The sequence below is a fragment of the Sminthopsis crassicaudata genome, chromosome 1, assembly GCF_048593235.1.
Source record: "Sminthopsis crassicaudata isolate SCR6 chromosome 1, ASM4859323v1, whole genome shotgun sequence".
NCBI classification, from domain to species: domain Eukaryota; kingdom Metazoa; phylum Chordata; class Mammalia; order Dasyuromorphia; family Dasyuridae; genus Sminthopsis; species Sminthopsis crassicaudata.
Window position 1 is genome coordinate 579,076,865 of NC_133617.1, and position 22,016 is coordinate 579,098,880.

The 22,016-nt window shown below is 35.5% G+C and overlaps 1 protein-coding gene across 9 annotated transcripts in view; it reads left to right on the forward strand.

Annotated features, from left to right (window-relative positions):
* Positions 1-22,016, forward strand: part of ARHGEF28 (Rho guanine nucleotide exchange factor 28) — a 355,588-nt gene that overhangs the window by 180,245 nt on the left and 153,327 nt on the right. The window contains exon 1 of one of the 9 annotated variants that reach the window (XM_074282271.1): positions 18,319-19,316. The exons of 7 other annotated variants lie outside the window; for them this stretch is intronic. In XM_074282271.1, the coding sequence (XP_074138372.1) occupies positions 19,232-19,316 (85 nt within the window). In that variant the 5' untranslated portion in view covers positions 18,319-19,231. Of the gene's footprint in view, positions 1-18,318; positions 19,317-22,016 lie in introns of those variants that run through there. One more of the 9 variants, XM_074282272.1, reaches the window with a different exon arrangement.

Genomic DNA, 22,016 nt, shown 5'->3' on the forward strand with positions numbered 1-22,016 from the left:
TATTAAACTGGTGAACACCACTTGCTTTTCACAGCCCTCCCTTTTTAGGATCCCTCCCCCACCTTAAAGGTCCTCCCCTTATTTTACCCCTTTTCCTCGAAATTACTGTATTCCCTTCCCCTTAGCTTACTCCTTCCCTTTCACTTTTCAATGAAGTGGAAGAAGTTTCACCATAAATCGAATATGTCTATTGATACACGCTATGTTCATCTCCCTCCTTTCTTTCTCTCAGATATAATAGGTTACCTTTGCCTCTTCATGAGATGTAGTACCACCACTTTACACTTTTTTATGATATAATCTCCTTTCCACCTCTAGTTTCTAAGACAAATATACATATGTTCTTTACATATTTTTTTGACAGAAGTATAGTTCTCAAGATTTCTTTTTACCTTTTTAGAAATCTCTTGAGTTCTGTATTTGAAGATCAAACCTTTTATGTAGGTCTGGTTTTTTCATCAAAAATAGATGGAATTCATTTATTTCGTTAAATGTCCATCTTCTTCCCTGGAAAACGATGCTCATTCTTGCTGGGTAAGTTATTCTTGGCTGCATACCAAGTTCCTCAGCCTTTCGGAATATCATGTTCCAGGCCCTGCGTTCTTTTAATGTGGACGCTGCTAGATCCTGGGTTATCCTTATTGTGGATCCTCCATATCTGAATTGTTTTTTTCTAGCAGCTTCCAGTATCTTTTCCTTTGTCTGATGGTTCTTGAACTTGGCCACTATATTTCTTGGCGTTTTGATTTTAGGGTCCCTTTCAGTAGGTGATCGATGAATTTTTTCAATGTCTATTTTACCCTCTGTTTCCAAAACGTCTGGGCAGTTCTCTTTGATAATTTCCTTGAAAATGGTGTCCAAGCTCTTTTTTTCCTCACATTTTTCAGGGAGTCCGATTATTCTCAAATTGTCTCTCCTGGATCTGTTTTCCAGGTCTGTTGTCTTTCTGGTAAGGTACTTGACATTCTTTTCAATTGTTTCATTTCTCTGGTTTTGCTTGACTACCTCTTGGTTTCTCCTTGAGTCATTCATTTCTACTTGTTCCAGTCTAATTTTCAATGATGTATTTTCTTCACTCACTTTTTTTTATATCTCTTTGTAATTGTCCAATTGAGTTTTTATCTTCTATGGAATTTTTTTCCATTTTTATCCATTTTATTTTTTAGAGAGCTGATTTCTTTTTCCAGCTCACTAATCCTGTTTTCCTTGGAGTTGTTTACCTTTTCCAGCTCACTAATCCTGTTTTCCTTGGAGTTGTTTACCTTTTCCAGCTCACTAATCTTGTTTCTCAATGATTTGATTTCTTTATCCACTCTGTCTTTGAATGCATGGGATGACTTCTCCAGGCTCTCTTGCCAAGCTTCCCTTTCCTTTTCCCATTTCTCTTCCAGCTCTCTTGTGAGAGCCTTTTTGATTTCCTCTATGAGGTTCTTTTGTATTGAGGAGCAGCTTATATCCCTCCCAGGGGATACATCTGGGGACAGTCTGTTCCTAGTCTCCTCAGCATTTGAAGTCTGCTCCCTCTCCACACAGAAGCTGTCAATGGTTAGAGCCCTTTTGAATTTTTTGTTCATTTTGTCAGAGTAGGAATCAAAGAAAACAAACTGACAAGAGAAACAATTGGTCTGTTTTGTGGGGGATGGGGCTGGATGGTATTAATGGGCTTCCTCTACAGACTGGGGGTAGGGCAGCAGAGAGCCACTAACAGAACAGCAAAGACTGTACTGAGTCTGCGCTCTGAGGCTCCGAGAACGCACCGAGTCAGTCCAGGTGGGGGTTGGGGGTGGCCTAGCTCTGAGAGACGCTGGCTTTCTGGGGTTTTAATCTTCACCTCCGGTGTTTACACCCTCTCCGCTGCTCCTGGCTTGCTGCCAAGACGGAGCATCCACACTGGGGCAAAAGCCCTTTCACAGAAACGGCAGAGATCACACCCCTCCCCCTCCGTTCTGAGCTGTGTGAGCTGCCTGTCTTGCTCTGGCTGCCTGCCCTCAGTCTGCGCCCAGTCTGATTGACCCTCCCCCGAGCAAACACAGACCTTTTCTGGCGACTTTCAAGGATGTCTTCTCTTGGTGATTATTTGTGGATTTCTTTCTGGGTCAAGCATTAAGTCTGAGGCTTGTCATGAAGTAAGTTCTGAGAGAAAACGAGGAGCTCAAGCAGCTGTCTGCCTCCACGCTGCCATCTTGGCCGGAAGTCTGGTCTCAGACACTTAATACTTCCTAGCTGTGTGACTCTGGGCAAGTCACTTAACCCCAGCCTCAAAAAAAAAAAAAACAAAAAAAACAAACAAACAAAAAAAAACCCCACAAAAAAACCCCAAAAACAAAACAAAACAAAAAAAACAGCGTTTCTGTTTCTTTCCCCGACTCCTTCCCCTGATTTGCCAGGGCCCTGTTTAGGAGCCTGAATGGGACTTATGAAGCTGTCTAAGGAATTGGAGGCAATGACCAATAACTAATCCGATTTCTTGGGTACTGCTTTACAGTAGCAAATCCTGGAGGATATGGTTGTATATGATTAATAAATTCTATAAAATCAAAAATATGATAAATTCTTGCTTTTTTTAGTCATTAAATTTATTCAGACTAGATGAAAAGCTGACTAAAAACAACAAAAGTCATCTCATTCCAGTCCCTTTCGAGTAACTAGAAAGGGGAGTAAGAGTAGTGACCTGGAGGAGTCAGTAGCTAAGATTGGAGGAACTCCCTGATGAAACATTCAGAGTACAGCAAGACAAGAAGGTTCATTTCAAGCTACATGAATGTGTGAAGGCCCTTGGTGAATTTGGCAGACGTGTTGGTAAAAAAATGTGTTCGGAAATCATAAAGTACAAAACAGAACAAAAAGGAAGTACACACAGTGGTGGTTCAGTCAGCTGCTAGTCCTTGGCCTTCAGCCAGAAGTAGACTGGATGTTTCATTCTTTCTAAGGTACCATAGGAATTAGAATAGCAATTCAGATTATCACCAAAAGAAAAAAAATATGCATTTTAATATTTTTGCTCGTTGGGATGAAAAAAAAAACAATTTGTTCATAGGGGGCATATAGTAGAGAGGCTAAGGAAAACAAGTGGTCCAAACATATATATCTGTCATGGGTCACTGGTGCCTGAAGCATCACTCTTACACAAACAGGATATGTAATCTATAAATTGCATCATGCGCTGAAGAATGTTGATTTTATAGAGTGTTTACCAAAGTATATGAGAGAGGGTGATGTATATCTGTTAAAAAAAAAAAAGATGAAATTATGAGTTGATTTTCAATTTGGGCCTAAAAAGTTATTTTCATAAGTTTCATAATTAAATTACAACTGAGATATATTTTACAAACTAATTGTTATGGTGGTGTTCTACACTTAGCACAGTGCTTACCACAGTGTAAATGGCTAATAAAATGCTGTTTTGTTCATTCTTGGATTCTTTGTCATTGGTAACAGCACCTCAAAGATAGAACTGAAATGAAAGATTTAAGAGAGATGATAAGTGTATGTAGGAGACATCTATCCTTTGACTAGTGAGGGAAGGAAGGAAAGGAAAGAAACAAGAATGAACATAGTATGTGCCAGCTACTATGCTAAATGCTTTACAAATATTACTTCATTTCATTCTCACAGCAATTCTGGGAGGTAGGTGTTATTATTACCCCCATTTTACAGTTTAGGAAACTGAGGCAGACAGTATTTAAATGGTTTATTCAGGGTCACACAACTCAAAAATGTCTGAGGCTAGATTTAAACTCAGAATTTCTTGCCTCCAGGAGTAGCCTCTATGCACTGTGCCATTTACCTGTCTCCAATAAGAAAGGTACAATATCTTCTTATAATGACATCTTTTTGGGAGTACCAAATTCAAACTGTTGATTTTTGAGAAGTCCCCCCTCTCCCCTAAATAGGTAAAGAGACAACCTGGTATAATGAGTGAAGAAAATACAGGGTAGTAAGATAAAAAGTATGTGGCAAAGGTTAAGGCTCAAAAAAAAAAGTAAATAGGAGTATATGCCATAGGGAATTAATTGGAATATTTGGAAATCTTATTGATTCAAATCGAGTCCTAGTTGTATACAAAGATAAACACCTCATCTCTGAAGTAAACAATCTCTGTGGAGGAAGGTGTCTATTACATTTCTTCTTTTGAAATATTTAGTCTTAAAAAGCCAACTTAATATTTAGTTTGAGGTTTAAAATAATAAAGATAAAAGGAAATATAATTGTGATGGTTTTCTCCTCTTAATTAGTTTAATTACATGCCAACTTCCATCCTTGAATCCTTTGGCTCTTTGTTCTAACACAGTTCATGCTTCCCCAAACCGCACCCCTGAGTTAACTCTATTACCCACCTTTTCTCTTTTTACTCATACACCAAGATCATTAGAGAAATTATACCTTGGGGCTGTAGCTGGTCCACTACAAATTTGTCATCTAACCTTAATTTTACTCTCACTGCTGTAGCCTCTAGGATAAAATCTATACTGCATTGAGAATTTAAAATCCTTTATAGTCTGATTCAAGTTTACCTTTCTAGACTTAAGTTTGCATTGTCCCTTCATGCTGGTTCCAATTAATGAAAACATCCTACTTTGTTCCATAGACTCATCATTCCATTTCCTGGGCTTCATGCTTTGGAATCCTAAGCTTCAAGTCCCAACTTAGGTGCCATTTTCTAAGGGAAACCTTTCCTGATACTCTTTATTTTTAGGAAGAAAGGAAGGAACTAGGCATTTTTAAAGCATCTACCACATGGTAGTCAGTTGCTTTTATTATCCTTATTGTATTGATTAAACTGATTGATAATTGATATCTAATTGATATTTAACTAATTGATAAACTGATCAACTCTGAGACAGAGGTTAAGTGACATGTCCAATGTCATCTAACTATTTAACTTATATCTTCCTGACTCTGGGTCCAGTGTTGTATCTACAATAGCACCTACCCACATTTTCTCTGTCATTCCTTAAATCATATTTTAACTATTTATTTGTTCAAATGTATTTAATCTTTTCCCCCTAGAGAATCTTAGTGAAGTTCAGGACCCATTTTCTGACTTTTGTCTTTACATCACCAGCACAAAATCTTGTTCAAAGTAGTTGATTAATAAGCACTTATTTAATTGAATAGAGGAGAATAAATCTAGAGTGAATTAAAGTTTGTGTAATGTGGTTCTCATAGAAAATCATGGTGTGCCAATGTGAATTACTACATGATGAGGAAATGCTATTTAGGGTGGATCTTGGGTAGGTAGAACAAGGTAGAACAGTTGACTTTAGAAAGCATAAACTAAAATTGTTCCTAATTTGTCTATCACAAATTTATTGGCTAAAAAATGTCTTTCCCTTGCTGAGGTCTGGAGAACCAGAGACATAAGTAAAGTGAGAATTGTTGCTTGGATGAATTTTATTGGTTCATTGGTTTGTCTCACAGGTATCTTTGATGTATGCAAAATTGAACATGGGGAAGAATTATGAGTCATGGTAACATGTAGGGGTCTAAAGAGAAGGAGAGCAGAAGAATCTCATTTACATGTTTGAGTTTTTCCACTGGGGGAGAATGAGATAAATACCAGGGGTATTTACTTAGATCAGAAGAGAGAAAATGACATGATTCACCAATCTGGGATTAAAATAATAATAACATTATTTTTAGAGTACTTGGTGAATACACATACTTTCCTCATAACAACTATGAAAGAGAGGTGGTTAATTATTGTCACCATTTTAAATATCTGAGGAAACTGAGGTTTTTAGAGGATAGTGACTTGTCCAGAGTCACATTGCTATTGTCTGAGATAGAATTTCAACCTCAGGACTCCTGATTCCAAATGTCTCATTCCTTGATAGATTATGCCATCATAGATGAATTCATAGATGAATATGTCTGAAACACCTCCTTCACAGATGGTAAACTGAGGCATATAAGGTTCTCTATACATAAACTATAGATGTCTCATATTGCATTGTACCAATTGAAGTTTTAAAGTTACATTAAAGTGCCATCTATAGAGAATCACTGCAAGTATCTAACATTAAAAAAAACCTTTTTCATGATGTGTATGATAAATGGATTTTATAGAGTATTTTGGTTTATACATGTGGTTTGAATCAGACCACACCAACTTCCTTTTTTTATTTCCTATGCCTCTGAAACTTTATGTAATTAATTATAGGTAATATAAAGCAGAGAACTTCTCTTAGTTATTTGGGATTAGGTTCTAGGGGTACTGAGGACAAAGATGAACATATAGTTAAGATTAGAGAGATGGAAACACCCTGACCACTTGTCAAGAAAAGCTCTCAGACTGATAGGGAAGAAAAGGAGACAGAAGTACAGAGCAGGATGTGATGCTTTTCAGATACAACTTAAAAAATACAAACTTTTCTTTGTTTTAGGTAAGACCAAAAGAAAAATATCCTTCAAACAGGAAGGATTTTTTTTAATAAATGGAAGTTTGTAGAAAATAATTGGAAGAAAAACCCCAAGTGAAACAGCCATGTAATGAAAAAGAAAAAGACCATGTAATAATGGTAGTAGAAATAATGATAATAATAAACAAATCAATTTGTAAATAAGAGATTTGCAACTTCAATGCAAACTTTATTATACTATGATATGGAAATGCTTTAAAAAACTCAACAAAATAATAATAAACAGTTCACATTTCTATAGCACTTTAATTTTATTAATAATTGTTAGAATCACATAATATTGTTACTTCCAATTTTCAGAGGAGAAAGCTGAGATTCAGAGAATTTACTTCACATGATTAATCAATGTCAGAGTTAAGATTTTGGTTTATATTTCTCCTGATTATGGGTCCAGTGTGAATCAATTCTCTCTGTCTGGAATGTTGGGCCTATATGTATATGTTTATGTATGTCTATCTATCTATCTATCTATCTATCTATCTATCTATCTATCTATCTGTCTGTCTGTCTGTCTGTCTGTCTGTCTGTCTATCTATCTATCTATCTATCTATCTATATAATTTCTCTTGCAGTTGTGATATAAAGGCATGGATTTCAGAGAAAATCTTAGGAGTGGTGATAATTGAAAGTATTTATAATTTGGCATATAATCAAGTAAGAAGCCTAATTAGGTCACTACATTATTTCTCCCCTCTTGTATCAAGATAATGTTTGGAGAAGGAATGAAGACTATAAGTCTACAAAAGTCTTTTCCCCAATCTTCTTTGAAAATGAAGCTTTTGAAGTGTTTCACATACATTGGCTTCCTTATTTCTTTAATCATGGTTCAAAACCATGTTGGTTTCTTTGTTTTGTTAATTATGATTCAGAACCCTAGGAGTTTATTCAATCTTAAGCTATAAGAGTTGGGGTTTTAAGCTTTAGTTTTTATCTATTTCCCATGGAGACGTTACTAGGGTTTTTTTTTTCATTTGGAGTAAAAAAAATATAGGGAGTGATGATGATATTTCAAGGTGAACTCATCCATCTATATCCGTGTCCTGAGACAAAGTCCCATTCACCCTGTTTTGGTTTTAATTATCCTCGTGCTTAAGATTGAAATCTAAAGAGCATCACTTAATAGGTTTTTTAAATTTTAATTTTTAAAATATTATGTCCAGTGTAAAAAACAAGGGTTCAAACCTTATTTTCCTGGAAGATATTTTCATCTTGAATTGTTCATGGATCTTTTCTTTGTGCCCTAGGCTATATAGAAGCTTCCACTGAATTCTTAATTTTTTGGTTTCAGTCTGCCCAATTTAGCAAATTAAAGTTTACCAAGGACTAATTTTGAAGTGAAAGGGGGGATTCTCCATTAAGAATCACTGGGAATGCAGTATAATATGCGTAAATTCTTGCTCAAATTTTCTTCCTTTTGTTCATTTTAATTTAATTTTCTTGTTGTGGTTCGTGAGGATTTAAAAAAAAATTTTGGTCGAAAACATGCTGACTTACTGGAATCTTTCTGGTTATTATGAAACATAATTTGGTTCTCTTATCATAAATGTACTGCCTTTTTATATTTACTGTGGCTTCATTGTTTGGGGAAAAATCCTCCTTGTGGAATAAGCATAAAACATATTTGAACTAGATGCTTGGGATATATTGCAATACATTTACTGAATGATATGAAAGTTTATCAGCTGTAGATAAATCAAATAAACATATAAAACTTCCCAAGTCAAGCTGGGCTAGGACTTCTAAACTAGATAGGGTTCTCTTCTCTTGGTTTGTTATTAAAAAATATGGAAATGGTCTATTGTTTTCTTGTAACTTGTAAATGAAACAGAAAAAGAAAGCAAGAGAAAGAGCCAAAACGGAGGATACTTACAACTTGGACTGAGCTGTTGGGTCAAGTTCCTGAATTTTAAGCAGTGATTAATCAAAAATAGGTAACAAACTTGTCTTTAGGAAATGGATCAACAGGGATTTCACATTCTGAGATCCACATGAAGTGAGAAGAGTTTTTTGATGTCATCTAATCAAATTTTCTCATTTTTCATTTAGGACACTGAGGCCCAGAGAAGTAACTTACTGAGTCAATATTAAATAACTACTGTGTGCCAGGTGTTTGATAGCTTCTTAAGTAGTAAGGGACAAAAACAAGATTTGAACCCAGGTCCTTTGATTCCATATCTAGTATGCTCACCACATTGCCATCATATCATGTGCCTAACACCAGTGCTTGGACAATTATTGGTCATATAGCACATTTCATACTTGATTCAATACACAGGGTATTGTTAAATTTTTTTATTATCATTTGTATTATATTCTTTTTTTTTCCTTCTTCTACCCTGACACATATATAATTAACTCTTGCTAAAAGCATAGCACAAGGATCATATCTGGGTGGGGAGGAAGGGACAAAATATGGGGACAAGATGTTGTAAGGATGAATGTTGAAAACTATCTTTGCATGTATTTTGAAAAATAAAAAAAGCTATTATGAAAATAAAAAATATAAAATTTTAAAAAGATTATATCTGGGATCTTCAAACTTGCCTTCTCATAATTTTAATGTAAAATCCCCACCCCAAACTTAGCCTTAACTCAAAATAATTCCATTCATCCCTCATCTAATAAGAACCTACAATGTGGTAGACACCATGCAAGGTTGTTATGAATGCAGAATGCATGAATGCAAGAATTATGGCTATGGGATTTCTATGCAACATTTTAGTTGACTGTATAAACTTATTTGCTTAAGTTCAGACTTGCTTATTATTGGCTGCCTTGTGGCTGAGCACCAAAGAAGGATAGGCCCAATTAAAACTTTGGACATCTTTCCTTACTAGGCAGTGCAAGTGATAAAAATTTATTGGGGCAATTTTTCTTTGTCCTCAAGACTGCCAAATTTGGAAGAAAGTTTTATACTATAATGCTTCTCATCTTTAGGCTTAGCAAAGAAGTAAAAAAAAGATTTTTCACTAGCTTTTAAGACTCTAGTAGAAATATGTAAATGTTTTATATGGCTATATCCTATTTAAAATTCTTGCCTTTTTAGGAAAGGAAGGAGAAAATTAGGAATTCAAAAATTATTTTAAATGAATATTAAAATTATCTTTACATGTAATTGGAAAAATATCATTTAAAAATACTTTAGGAGAAAGCTTTGTAGAGCTATCGCATGTGCTAGGTATGCTTCAGTTGTAATTACAGATGAATCAATAGAACCTTGAACAGGAAATGATCTTATAGTTTATAAATGGGTAGAAAAAGACGAAAGGGAGGTAGTGAAACCAAGGATACCTACAGTTGGATGTGAGCTGTTGGGGCAAATTGTCTGGGTTTAGTACTTTTGGGGTGATAATATAGGTGGTCAACCACCAAGATGTCTATTTACCTTCTTTTTGAAGTAAAACCTTCCTTCCTTCCCTCTGACTATTATTTTATTTTTTATTTTTTCATAAAGCTTATTTTCTTTTTTTTTCCATAAAGCTTATTTTCAAAACATATGCATAGTTTTAATATTCATCTTTGCAAAACCTTGTGTACCTAATTTTTTTCCTTCCTCCCTTCCCTTCCCCCCTTCCCCTAGATGGCAAATAATCCAATATATGTTAAACATGTGCAATTCTTCTATACATATTTCCACAAGTATGCTGCCCAAGAAAAATCATATTAAAAAGGAAAAAAAAAATGAGAAAGAAAACAAAAAACAAGCAAACAGCAACCAAAACTATGAAAACATTATGTGGTGATTCATCCTTAATCCCCACGGTCCTCTCTCAGAGTATAGATGGCTCTCTCCATCACAAGTCCCTTGGAACTGACTTGAATCACTGCGCTGTTGAAAAGAGCTTCGTCCATCAGAATTGATCATTGCATAATCTTGTTGCTGGGTATAATGTTTTCTTCATTCTACTTCATTTAACATCAGTTCATGCAAGTCTCTCCAGGCCTTTCTGAAATCAGCCTGTTAATCATTTCTTATAAAACAATCTATCTATAGATAGATTAAAATAATTAATTTATGTTAAAAATTTTACCTACATCTTGTTGCTGTTGTTGTTTATGCTTCCTTCTTAGAGGACCAATGACATCATGAGAATGATGTCTTGACTTGAGCCTGAATTGGATTTAAGGGAGGCGAAGTTTTGTAAAGTTGTCAATCTCACTCTTTCCTCTCCCCTCTAAGAAAACTTGGACATGAGCTTTCTTTGGAGAATTCTTCAAATAAACTCTGAGTGGACTCAAAATAACATTCATATATCATAAGTTCTTCAGCCATTCCCCAACTGATGAACATCCATTTGGTTTCTAGTTCTTGCCACTACAAAAAGGGCTGCTACAAACATTTTTGCACATATGGATCCTTTTCCCTTTTTAATTATTTCTTTGGAATACAGGCCCAATAGAGACATTGCTGGATCAAAGGGTATGTACAGTTTGACAGCCCTTTGGACATACACTGACTATTAGTTTAAAGGCTTAATTGATTCCTTTCTTCTCTTTTGTCCTCTCTTTTCCTGCTCTTTCCTCCTATTTCTTAATCTATTTACACTTCTGCTATTGAACTCCTCCTGAAGAGCAAAGTAAAACAATAAAAAAGTAAAACATTTAGCTAAAAGGGACCAGAAAAATAATTCATTTGATTCCATATACAAGTGGATATATAGCTTTCCATTTCTTCCATCATTCTTACTGGAAGAGGGAAGTATATTTTACTGGAACTGATATTTGTCATCACAATTAATTTGCTTTCCTTCCTCTGACTTTAGTGACACCTTCTCATTGGCAACAATCCTTAAGGTATTGTAATGAACAATTCAATTATCTTTGCAAAGATAATGAAGTAATAAAACTGTTAAAAGTCTTACTAATTCCCCCAAGGTAACTTGGAAATTTCATATAATTTAATATTTTAAAAATTCAATTGGATTGCATATGAATATCCATATACATTAATATGTATATGAATTCTGCCTACTCAATTCAGTTGAAAAACATAATGTATTTATTAAGTCCTTCCTTCATGTGTAGGGCTATATTAAATGCTAGTAGAAGTTATGAAATTTAAATAAGGCACTGTGATTACACTAATGATCCCTAAAGTCATTAGTAAGTCTCAAACACAGAAAACTATCTAACTTGTAGGCTACCACCCCAAGTGCTTGACATACATGAACAAAGTCCAGTCTTGAAGAATCATAGGAAGGCTTCTATTTTGAGTCCACTCACTGTTTATTTGAAGAATTCTCCAAAGACAGCTCATGTCCAAGTTTTCTTAGAGGGGAGAGGAAAGACTGAGATTGACAACTTTACAAAACTTTGCCTCCCTTAAATCCAATTCAGGCTCAAGTCAAGACATCATTCTCATGATGTCATTGGTCCTCTAAGAAGGAAGCATAAACAACAACAGCAACAAGATGTAGGTAACATTTTTAATATAAATTAATTATTTTAATCCATAAATTCCCCTAGTCTAATTCCCCTTTTATCTGTTTTGAACTGATCATCCCTCTTAAACCTCCTAACAAGTTTCATTGCAGTCCTTTATTCCATCCAATTGAGGATCACATATGTCTCTGTGGTCCCAAATTATTGGCTGTGAACTCCAGTGGTTCTGTCTTCAGGAGAGTGAGGTACTTGTTAGGAGTCACCTTAGGCTTTACAGAATCCAAAGACTTCAGTAGTTTCTACCCACAAATAAAAGAGATAATTTTATTAACTTATACATCTGTCTAAAAACATTTTTGCATGGAAGAGCTCTCTATAAAATTCATTTGTATGTATTTCAGTTTTATTTTGACTTTTTGCTCATGAGATTATAAGGTCTATGGAACTCGTTTGGCTCCATTCTGTGCTGTTTAAAACAGAAGCTTGTATCTTATGCTTATTAAACTTTGAATTTAGGATTAATCTAGGATTGATTTCACAGTGAATAAAGCAATGAGTAAAGTTCAGGAGCTTCGAGTCAGGAAAACTCATCTTCTTGAGTTCAAATCTGGCCTAAGATGTGGACTGTGTGACCTTGGGCAAGTCACTTCACCTGTTTTCTTCTGTTCCTTAACTGTAAAATGGGCTGGTGAAGGAAAGGGCATTATGGTTTTTTTTTTTTTTTTTTTTTTTTTTTTTTTTTTTTTTACCAAGAAAAACCCAAATGGAATCACAAGTCATATGCAACTAACATAACTAAACATCAATAACAGACTGATTCCTAAGAGATCTGTTCTTTTAAACTCCATTTCTCTTTGAATTCAATTTACAATTTTTAATCACCATTTTTTCCCAAAAGACAGTTTTCGGGGAAAAACAAGAGAACAAAAGAGGTAATTATCAAATAAAGTTTCATAAAAAAGTAAATTACCAGATGCAGCTGGTTGAGGTTCGATTTCAGCTTGAGGTCATAGAGAAAGTATGGGAATGGAATGTCTGGGTGCTTCCTTTCAGATGCCTTTCTGCCACTAATTAGTTGGGCAATTTTGAGTATTTAATTTATTGAAGCCTCAGTTTCCTTATCAGTAAAATAAAAAGCCTGAATCCTTTAAGCTTTCATTTTTTATTCCATTTTCCTCTCTTTGTTTTTTCATAAGATTAAGAAAATTGTCTAGAGGGAAAAGAGAACCTGGCTATTTTCCAAGCACCCTCTGGATCTTTAATCCTTTTAATTCTCCTTATTATCTTATAAAATGTTCTGAAAATCAGCTACTCATGTACAATATAGAATGTGAATAAATAGAGATGGATTGTGGTACATTTAGTTATAAGGACACCTGACTGTGAAAAACTACTTAATGAAAAGAACATTTATCACCTTGTAGGATGAGCTAATGTCCCTTAATTAAGTCATGACAAAAAATTGGAAGAGGGTTGGCACTTGCAGTGCCGTTCTTATTATTCCATGGAGAGGCAATTTGGCAGAGTATTTAGAGCACTAAGAATAAGAGTCAGAAGACTAGTAGGTTCAAGGCCTCATTCTGCTACATTTTAGGCATGTGGCCTTGACCAAGTCAATTCAACAAACATTATTTCATTCAAATTCTACTAAGTGTAAAGAACGGGCTAGCTCCCTGGAGAGTCTCAGGATCAGCCAGACTCGGGATAAATCAAAGTCCTTGGTCTTTAGGGGGAGAAGTGAAGGAGGCAGGCAAGATGTATCCTGGATTCTGGAGTCCGGAGTCTCCAGTCTCTCTCCTCCTGGTCCTGCTGCCAAGTCCTTCTGACTCTCTCTCTCTCTCTCTCTCTCTCTCTCTCTCTCTCTCTCTCTCTCTCTCTCTCTCTCTCTCTCTCTCCCCTCCAATCCTTGCCTATGATTATCTTAACACCAGACATTCAGCTAGCACCAATGGTGAGGAGAGCCATTATCCAAATACATGCTAATAAAGTCATTATCTCACATTGAATAGGTAATTAGCCTTAAGTGCCCAGTTGTCTGATTCAAGCATACCTTTTTGGAGTTTCAGCCCTCTACAACTAAGTACTAGTCATTGGTCATTACTATTCAGTTGATTCAGTCATGTTCAACTCTTTGTGACTCCATGTTTGCTCCATGGAGTTTACTTGCCAAAGATAACAAAGTGGTTTGCTATTTTCTTCTCCAGTAGATTAAAGCCAAAAGAAATTAAATGCCCAAAGTCATCTAACAAGTGTCTAAGTGACTCCAGGCCCAGAACTCCATCCACCAAGCTATCTAGCTGCTCTTGTCACCGGTGGTACAAAGTACAAAATGAAAGTCCTTTGCCTCATAGAGCTTAAGCTCTACTAGAGAGATAAAACATGTATACAACATGTACCTAAGTTGGCTCTTGAAAGAAAAGAATTCAAAAAGTGGAAATGAAGCTTAGGTAAAATAGTGGCACAAATTCATGGAGGTAGAGCTTCTTAATGGATATATCATTATATAAAACAAAATTATAGATCATAAAGCAAATTTGGGAAAGTTACTTCACCTTTCTAAAGTTAGCTAGGTGGCACAGTGAATAGAGTGCTGAGCCTGGAATTAGCAAGACCTAAGTCAAATCAAGCCTCAGCCACTTACTAGCTGTATGACACTAGGCAAGCCATCATACCACAGTCTGCTTCAGTTTTCTCAAATGTAAAATGGAGATAATGATAGCAACCACTTCCCAGGATTTTGTGAGCATTAAATGAGATAATATTCATGAAGCATTTTGCAGTGTCTGTATAGTAAATACTTAAATCCTCTTCCTGTTTTTCTTCCTTCCCTTTCCCCTTTCTTCCCTCTTTTCTTGGCCTGATTTCTTATTTGTAAATTGAGAGGAATCATGTCTAAGGTCCTTTTAATAAACCTTTAGATTATCTTAGTTGGTGATGAACTTGTTTGTTTTCAACAATGAGGTGATCTAAGACAATTCCAATAAACTTGTTATGGAAAGTGTCACCCTTTGTTTTTTTGTTTTTTTCCCCATTTGATTTGATTTTTCTCCTGTAGTGTGATGAAAATGGAAATATATTTAGAAGAATTGCACAAGTTTAACCTTATATTAGATTGCTTGATGTCTTGGAAAGGGAGGGAAAGCAGGAGAAAAATTTTCCACACAAGGTTTTGCAAAGGTGTTGATTGAAAACTATCTTTGCATGTATTTGGAAAAATAGAATACTATTAGATAAGCTTAGTTGCAAGAATTCTGCTCAGATGTTAAATCTGGTTTAAAGATCATTACTTAAATTTGAATTATTTTGGGGCACATGAAGATTCTTAAAACAAGAGTTTACACCCTTAAGAAGGAAAGTCAGAAAGCTAGAAGTCAGTGTTGTTGGAATTTGGCCATAATATTATTGATCTGGATTGTACATACATATATACTTTCAAATATACCTAAACACATATTTGACACTTAATTTCATCAGGATGGAGAAGTTATGATGGGAAAAGTCCTTCTATGAATGGGAATTTGAAATTTTTCTGCAATTAAAGAGTTGCCCAGGTTAAGTGATTTACACATCCAAATTGTTCAAAGGGCTGGATTTGTTCCTAACTTCAAGGAATCCATCTGTGTGTCTATTATACCTCTGTATACATACATGCACATACACATATATACACTGATACTTATATTCTATGTTTATATTTACATTCACACATCCACATGTAGCCTAAAATATTCTCTTCATTGCTGGGTGATTAGAACACTTTTATATATTTCAATATAATAATAAAACTATTACTTTATTAAAAAGATTCCTTTAAAATTAAGTGTAAGTTTAACTCATAATGTCAGGTTTTGGGGGAGGGGATAGAAGCAAGTCAGTGATTTATTTAAGGATGGCACACACAGTTCTAAAGAGAGCTTCATGCTCTCTTAAATTTTTAGTCATGGGTTGATTGCTCCCTTATTGAAGTTTTATATTAATTAAAAAGTATTTTGCAAATTGTGTTTACCTTAACCTAAGAAATCGTATAGTCAACTAAACTGAGAAAGCTCTGAGAAACTGAGACTCTGATAAGTGATTTATTTGCAATCTTGTTAGTTAATGACAAAGCTCTCCACCTTCTCAGGACAGCCAATATTCTGTTTCAGTTTGCTCCATTTTACTTGATAGATAAGAAGGTGAAACATATTTTATATATCATATACATTATATATATACATATATATATATATATATTACACATACATATAAATATAAATCATATCTAAGATTTTAAAATTCTTTTCTAAGAAGAGGAATTTTGGGTGGAGAATTGCCAGAATCTTCATTCTCCAATATAATATTAATAACTGATATTGATATTAATATCTAATTTTCCCCTATTTCTAGCAACTACTAGATGCATCCCGATGAACTTAGATAAAAAGTTTTCACACAGAACAAAAATAGATTTCAGAGAAATAGTGGAAATTTCATGGGGATTATTCTATTTATGGGGACTGTTTTTCCTGGGCACACTGGGCAAATCTTTATAAAAGACTTAGGGACACTGTGATCACTTGTCCCTCTGTTTAATAAGGTCATTTGTTTATCTGGTAACTCAAACTCAGAGTATTTACCTGTTATCAGAGAAAAGCACTTCACTCCTGACACTAGTCCCTAATCTGAACTTCTCCTTACAGCTCCAAGGATGCCTAATAGTTATTTGGTATCTACATCTTTTAACTACTCAGAATATTTCAGTATTGGATTGTTTTAGGTCATGGTAACAGTTGGATATCTTTTGTCAACCTCTAAGCTAACCCTAACAGTAGCATGCCAGCATCCCTTATGAGTCTGGAGATACAACAGTGCCCCCCTCCAACTTTCCCTCAATTTTCTTTTTTTTTTTTTGGATCACTGAAATTCCTTAGGACAGGATTATTCAAGTTACAGGGGACTTCTTATGTCATTCAGACAATCTGGAACTGAGGGAGAATCTGATTACATGTGCTTGTCTGAGAATAATATGTTACTGTCCTAGTTTATTTACATGAAGCTTAAGTCTGGAAGGGACTACTTGTTTTTCCCATTTTGTAGATGAGAAAATTGAAAGCCAAAGAAATTAGGTGATTTGTTTCTGGTTAGATAGTTATTTAGCTACCCCAAAGGAGAATATGCAAAGAATAGGATATTTACAAAACTGACATAACTTCCCATTAAATTGAAATTTTGTATATAACAAACTAAGCTCTTGATACAATTCTGATCTGGATTAGAAACTAACATTTTTTTTCCAACTGCTGACTTTGCTGATGCAGCAATCTTGATTTCTCCAGTTTGTAACATAATTGAAGTAAAATGTTACCAAACATGTTGCCATAATCCAACTCCACATTGCCTTAATGCATGTATTATAATTTTTCTCCCTTTCTAAATGCAGGAAGCATGCTATGAAAAAAAAAAGTAATGAAATCCAGCTTTTGAAAAAAATAAAGTACTGGAAAAGAGATAATGAAAAATATCTCTTCTTTCATGGAAGAGTACAGAATAGTGTTTTACCCATCACCAGATTATGGGAGCTCTATGGCGAATGGATAGAATATTAAGCCTGGAGTCAGGAAGACCTACTTTAAATTTAGCCTCAGACAGCTTATTAGCTGTGTGAATCTGGCCAGATAAGTAACTTCTTTTTGCTTCCTCATCTGTAAAATAGGGATAATAATATCTCCTCCCTCCTACAGTTGGTGTAAGGATCAAATGAGATGCTGATTGCAAAGCATTTAACACAGTGCCTAGTACATTGCTGTTGACTTGTGTCCCATGCCTCATGACCTCATGGACCATGCTATTCATGCAGTATTCCTGGCAAAGATACTGGAGTGGATTGACATTTTCTTCTCAGTGGATTAAGGCAAACTGAAGTTAAATGACCTGGCCAGGGGTCACACAGTTAACGCTAAATTTGAACTCAGATCTTGCTGACTCCAGAGGCCAGGACTCTATTCACTGAACCATCTAAGCCTCCTTTGTGCCTAGCACATAGTAAATACTATCATACATACACACATACACATACTTACAAGTGATAGAAATATATACATATACATATATGTATAAACACACACATATATATGTTACTATGATATATAAGTGTAATAAATGTTAGCTATTATAATTATTAGCAATCAATGGAATACTTTCACTTAGTCTTTTTTTCTTTTTACCCAGGGATAATTCAGCTGGAGTTGAGTAGATATGAAATCATGAACAGATACACAAATCACAGTAAAACCCACACATAAACTTAATCTCCAGGACCACTAAGGATTTACAGGAGATTCCTGGAGAATCTCAGGCTGTGACATTTTTGCATCAGACTTGCTAAATCACAGCCAGTTGGAAGCGTCTGTATTTGGAGAATAGGGAAGTTAATTTTGTGTGGTGAAAAGATGGTGGGGGAGGGGATAATAGATTCTGACTGAATGCTAATTACTGGTGAGTTGTTGGGGAGACCGTGTAAGAAGGGATGATTTGTTTTAAATTAGTCACTAGTTGTATTGTTAAGGACTGAAAGTTTAGAGCTGTGTTGTACAGGTGCCAGACCCACAAAATCCTTATGATGGATGGCCCTACTCGCTGACAGTTCTAAGAGGAAAACTTAAATCAAACCCAACGTGTGTGGCTGGAAGACTGCTTTAATGAAATCAGTATTTTTCGTTATAATGCTGAGACTTTCTGCCCTTTAGGTTTGAAAAGATGGGGAATCTGAATTGTTAGGTTATCGGTGCTTTCTCAGCTGCAAGATCTGAAACATTGCCAAGGCTGCTCACACTAAGGAGAGACACAACCTGGCACGCACATCAGACTTTTTGCTTGTAGCTGCCCTACGAGCTCAAATTTTTAATCTAATGTTGCACAGAGAAAAAAAAAAAACTGAGCCAAAAACTTTTTTTTCTTTCTGAAAAATGATACTGTTGACACCAAAGCAAAGCAAACCCCTATTTTTGAAGGTGTGTTTTATTCTGCATTTTTTTAAATAGTCCTCAAAGGCTTGCTTTCTTAGTTACTTTCAATCCTGGCTTCCCTCCATTATTCATTTCCATTTTCAGTAAAGAGAAAAGGTGAGTTAATGATTCATTGGCTCCCAGTGACCTTTTGAATAACTGGACTGTGATGTATCAGTGTTGCTTCTAGTTTTCTCTCTCTTGGGCTCTCTCTCTTTAAAAGCAAAGAAGCCACCCCCCCTCCTAGTTTAGCTTTAATATTTACAGGCTGCGCTATCTACATGCCTGGATGCCCGAAGGGAACACAGCATTTACTGCTTTTCCCTCCCCTGAGTTAGTGAGCTATTTGATCCTGCCCCATTCCTTCCTTGACTTTGCATCACACTTCGACTTGACTGCCTTGGAAGAGGGTTTCCAGAAGATCTGTTGGATTGAACAGAGAGGATGGATTCAGATTCAGACTCACCTTTTAACTACTCATGGCCTTCATTTCCTAAAATGAAGATTCGCCGAAGGGCATCTAGACAAGGTAGATGACACTGTTGTTGTTATTGATGTTGTTGCTTCTTCTTAAGGATTAAACACAGGTTTTTTGGCTTATTACACAGGTATATGTGTTTGTAGGTGGCTACTCTTTATGCAACAACTTTTATCTAGCCTATTGTGATAAACTATTATTGTCCTTCCTGCTCTTTTCCTTTTGTCCTTGGGATATATATCGGATTCCTGACATATTATATTACACATAGGCATTTATTTTGTGGGAGTTCAGTGCAAAGAATATGTTTTGGGTTCTGGCATAGTTACATTGGGGGTTGCTGAGTAAGGTTTTTAAATCTTCCCTGTATTAATGGCTAGACAACTTTTGTGAACATTTAGTACTTAAGCTCTAGAAAATTTGTATTTTAATTCATAATATGAATTGCTAGCTTTTTTGGATTCAAAGTAAAAAAAGTTGTTGGATTGGTCTGACCCACATACCTTTGAGAATTTTACAAATGTGAGGAGAACAAGAACCTTATACAAAATTCAATGAGATCTAGCTAAGGAGTAGTGAGTGGATGGAAATGTTTTAAGTATATCATCACTGAGTACCTTTAAAAAGGGGAAAAAGAACAAAGAAAAACTTACTTGAACTCTAATAAATGATGGCGTTTACACAGCTCTTGAACTAAGTACAAGCCACCTTTGTTGTAATCCAGTCCTTAGAAACCAAGCATGGAGTGTGGGGGGAGGGGAGAGAAGGGTGTGGTATGTGGACTGGTTTTAGTTGAGCATACCCATAAAGGAGATGTGAATAATTGGTTTCTATTATTATAGACTGGCGAAGTCATGATATAGTTGATAGGTTTTGGTTGCTTTAGGGAGTTCAAAATGGAAGCCTAGAAAGTTGCTGGAAAACTCTTCCTTTCTTTTTCCAACGCAAATGTTCACAGGATCATAGCAATAGAATGGGAAGAGACTTTAGAAACTATTAGTCCAGCTTCCTCATTTTTCAGATCAACAAACTGTGGCCTAGAAAAGCTAAATGATTTTTTCAAGGTCACCCAGGCAGTAACTGATAGAGGGAATTAAAACCTGGTCTTCTGATGGAAAACCCCAGTATTCTTTGCATTCTAAGTGCTTACTTGTGTTCTTATAGTCAAAGTAGAAGTAGAACAAAATGGGGGTGGGGTAGGAAGGAACCTTACTGGTCCTTATAAAATCAGAGGCAGAATACTCAAATATGTTAACAAAAGAAAACAAGTGAATGCAAATTTTTGATGATTAGCATGTGCCTGGCACATAGTTTGCACTTGTTTCCTTCTTGTTCCAAACTACCTGTTCTGTCATGTGAGACTAAATTATACTCACAAACATAACCAAGTTCTTTTTCTTAGCTTCAGTTGAAGTCTAGTTATTAGAGAGAGTTTTCTATTAACTTACATGTTTCTAAAGCTTTTAGACATATAAAGCACTTTCCTTATATGTCTGGGAGATAGTATTGTGATTCTCTTTTTATAGATGAAATTTCAGAGTTATAAAGTGAGTGTCAAGCTAAATATTATAATAAAAGTTGCAAGTATAAGCCTTTGGAGAGGAAAATCTTTTGCTTTCTTTGTAAATTAGAGAGGTTGTCTTATTGCTGGGAGAAGAACTATCCTTGGCTAAAAATCATGCATCCATTATCCTTTGGGGAATCTGTGATTTTATCCTGTGCAGAGTCTAAATGGCAGTAGGATCTCCTGGAGAGTGAGGCCCATCAGATACTTCTATTTGTATTTGCCATTGTTCTGTTGGCATCAAACTCCCAAGAAGAATAAGTACTTACCTATCTGGGGGGTATTCTCTTCCTTCCTCTCTCATATATGGACAGAAAATCACCACAATTACTACAACCACAAAACCGCCACAACAATTACAACCACAAACCTTCAATTAATTTGTCAATTTAGAACTCTATCATTTGCAATTTATTCTTGTATCAACCAATTGTTCTCTCTTAAGATATGCTTTAAATTTTCAGATAATAATGGAATGTGTAGGAGTAGTATGAGGGTTAAGGAGAGATACAAATGGAGATATAATTCACTCTTATCTTAGTCTTAGTATTTTCAGTTGTCTTTTAGGGGTGCAGGGATGAGGCAGCATGAAAGTATAGGGGAACAGAGGGGAATTAAATAGTGAAGAATTACTGAAGGGTATAAAAAGAGGATAAAAGTAAAACCAGGATTATAGAGATTTTAGAACTGGAAAAGTAGTTTAGAGATCCTTTGATCCATTGCCCTCATTTTAAGGATGAGAAAACTGAGGCCAGGGAAGATAAATTACTTGCCCTGTGACTTTTCCACATTAACAATTATTAAGTATTTACTGAGTTGAATCATGTTAGATTAAATGACTAATTAATGATGGAGCTGGTGCTAGAATACTGGTTTCTTGACTTTTAGGTCAGGCTGGTGCTTCATCATTCTGCCTAAGAGAATTCTAGATTAGAACTGTAGGTGCTGATTTGGCAAGGCAGTCATAGTAGAACGTTGGTTTTAGAAGCCCTGAGTTCCAATCCTGGCTTTTCAATTTACAATCTGTGTGACTGTGACGGGTGAAAAGTTGCTTAATCTCTCTGGGCTCAGTTTCATAACTGATAAAATGAAGAGGTTAGATCAGAAGACCTCTAAGAATCTGGACCTATCATTTTGATGTTTCACAAATTCATAGATTTGAGATCTCATTGATAAGGTGATGGTGA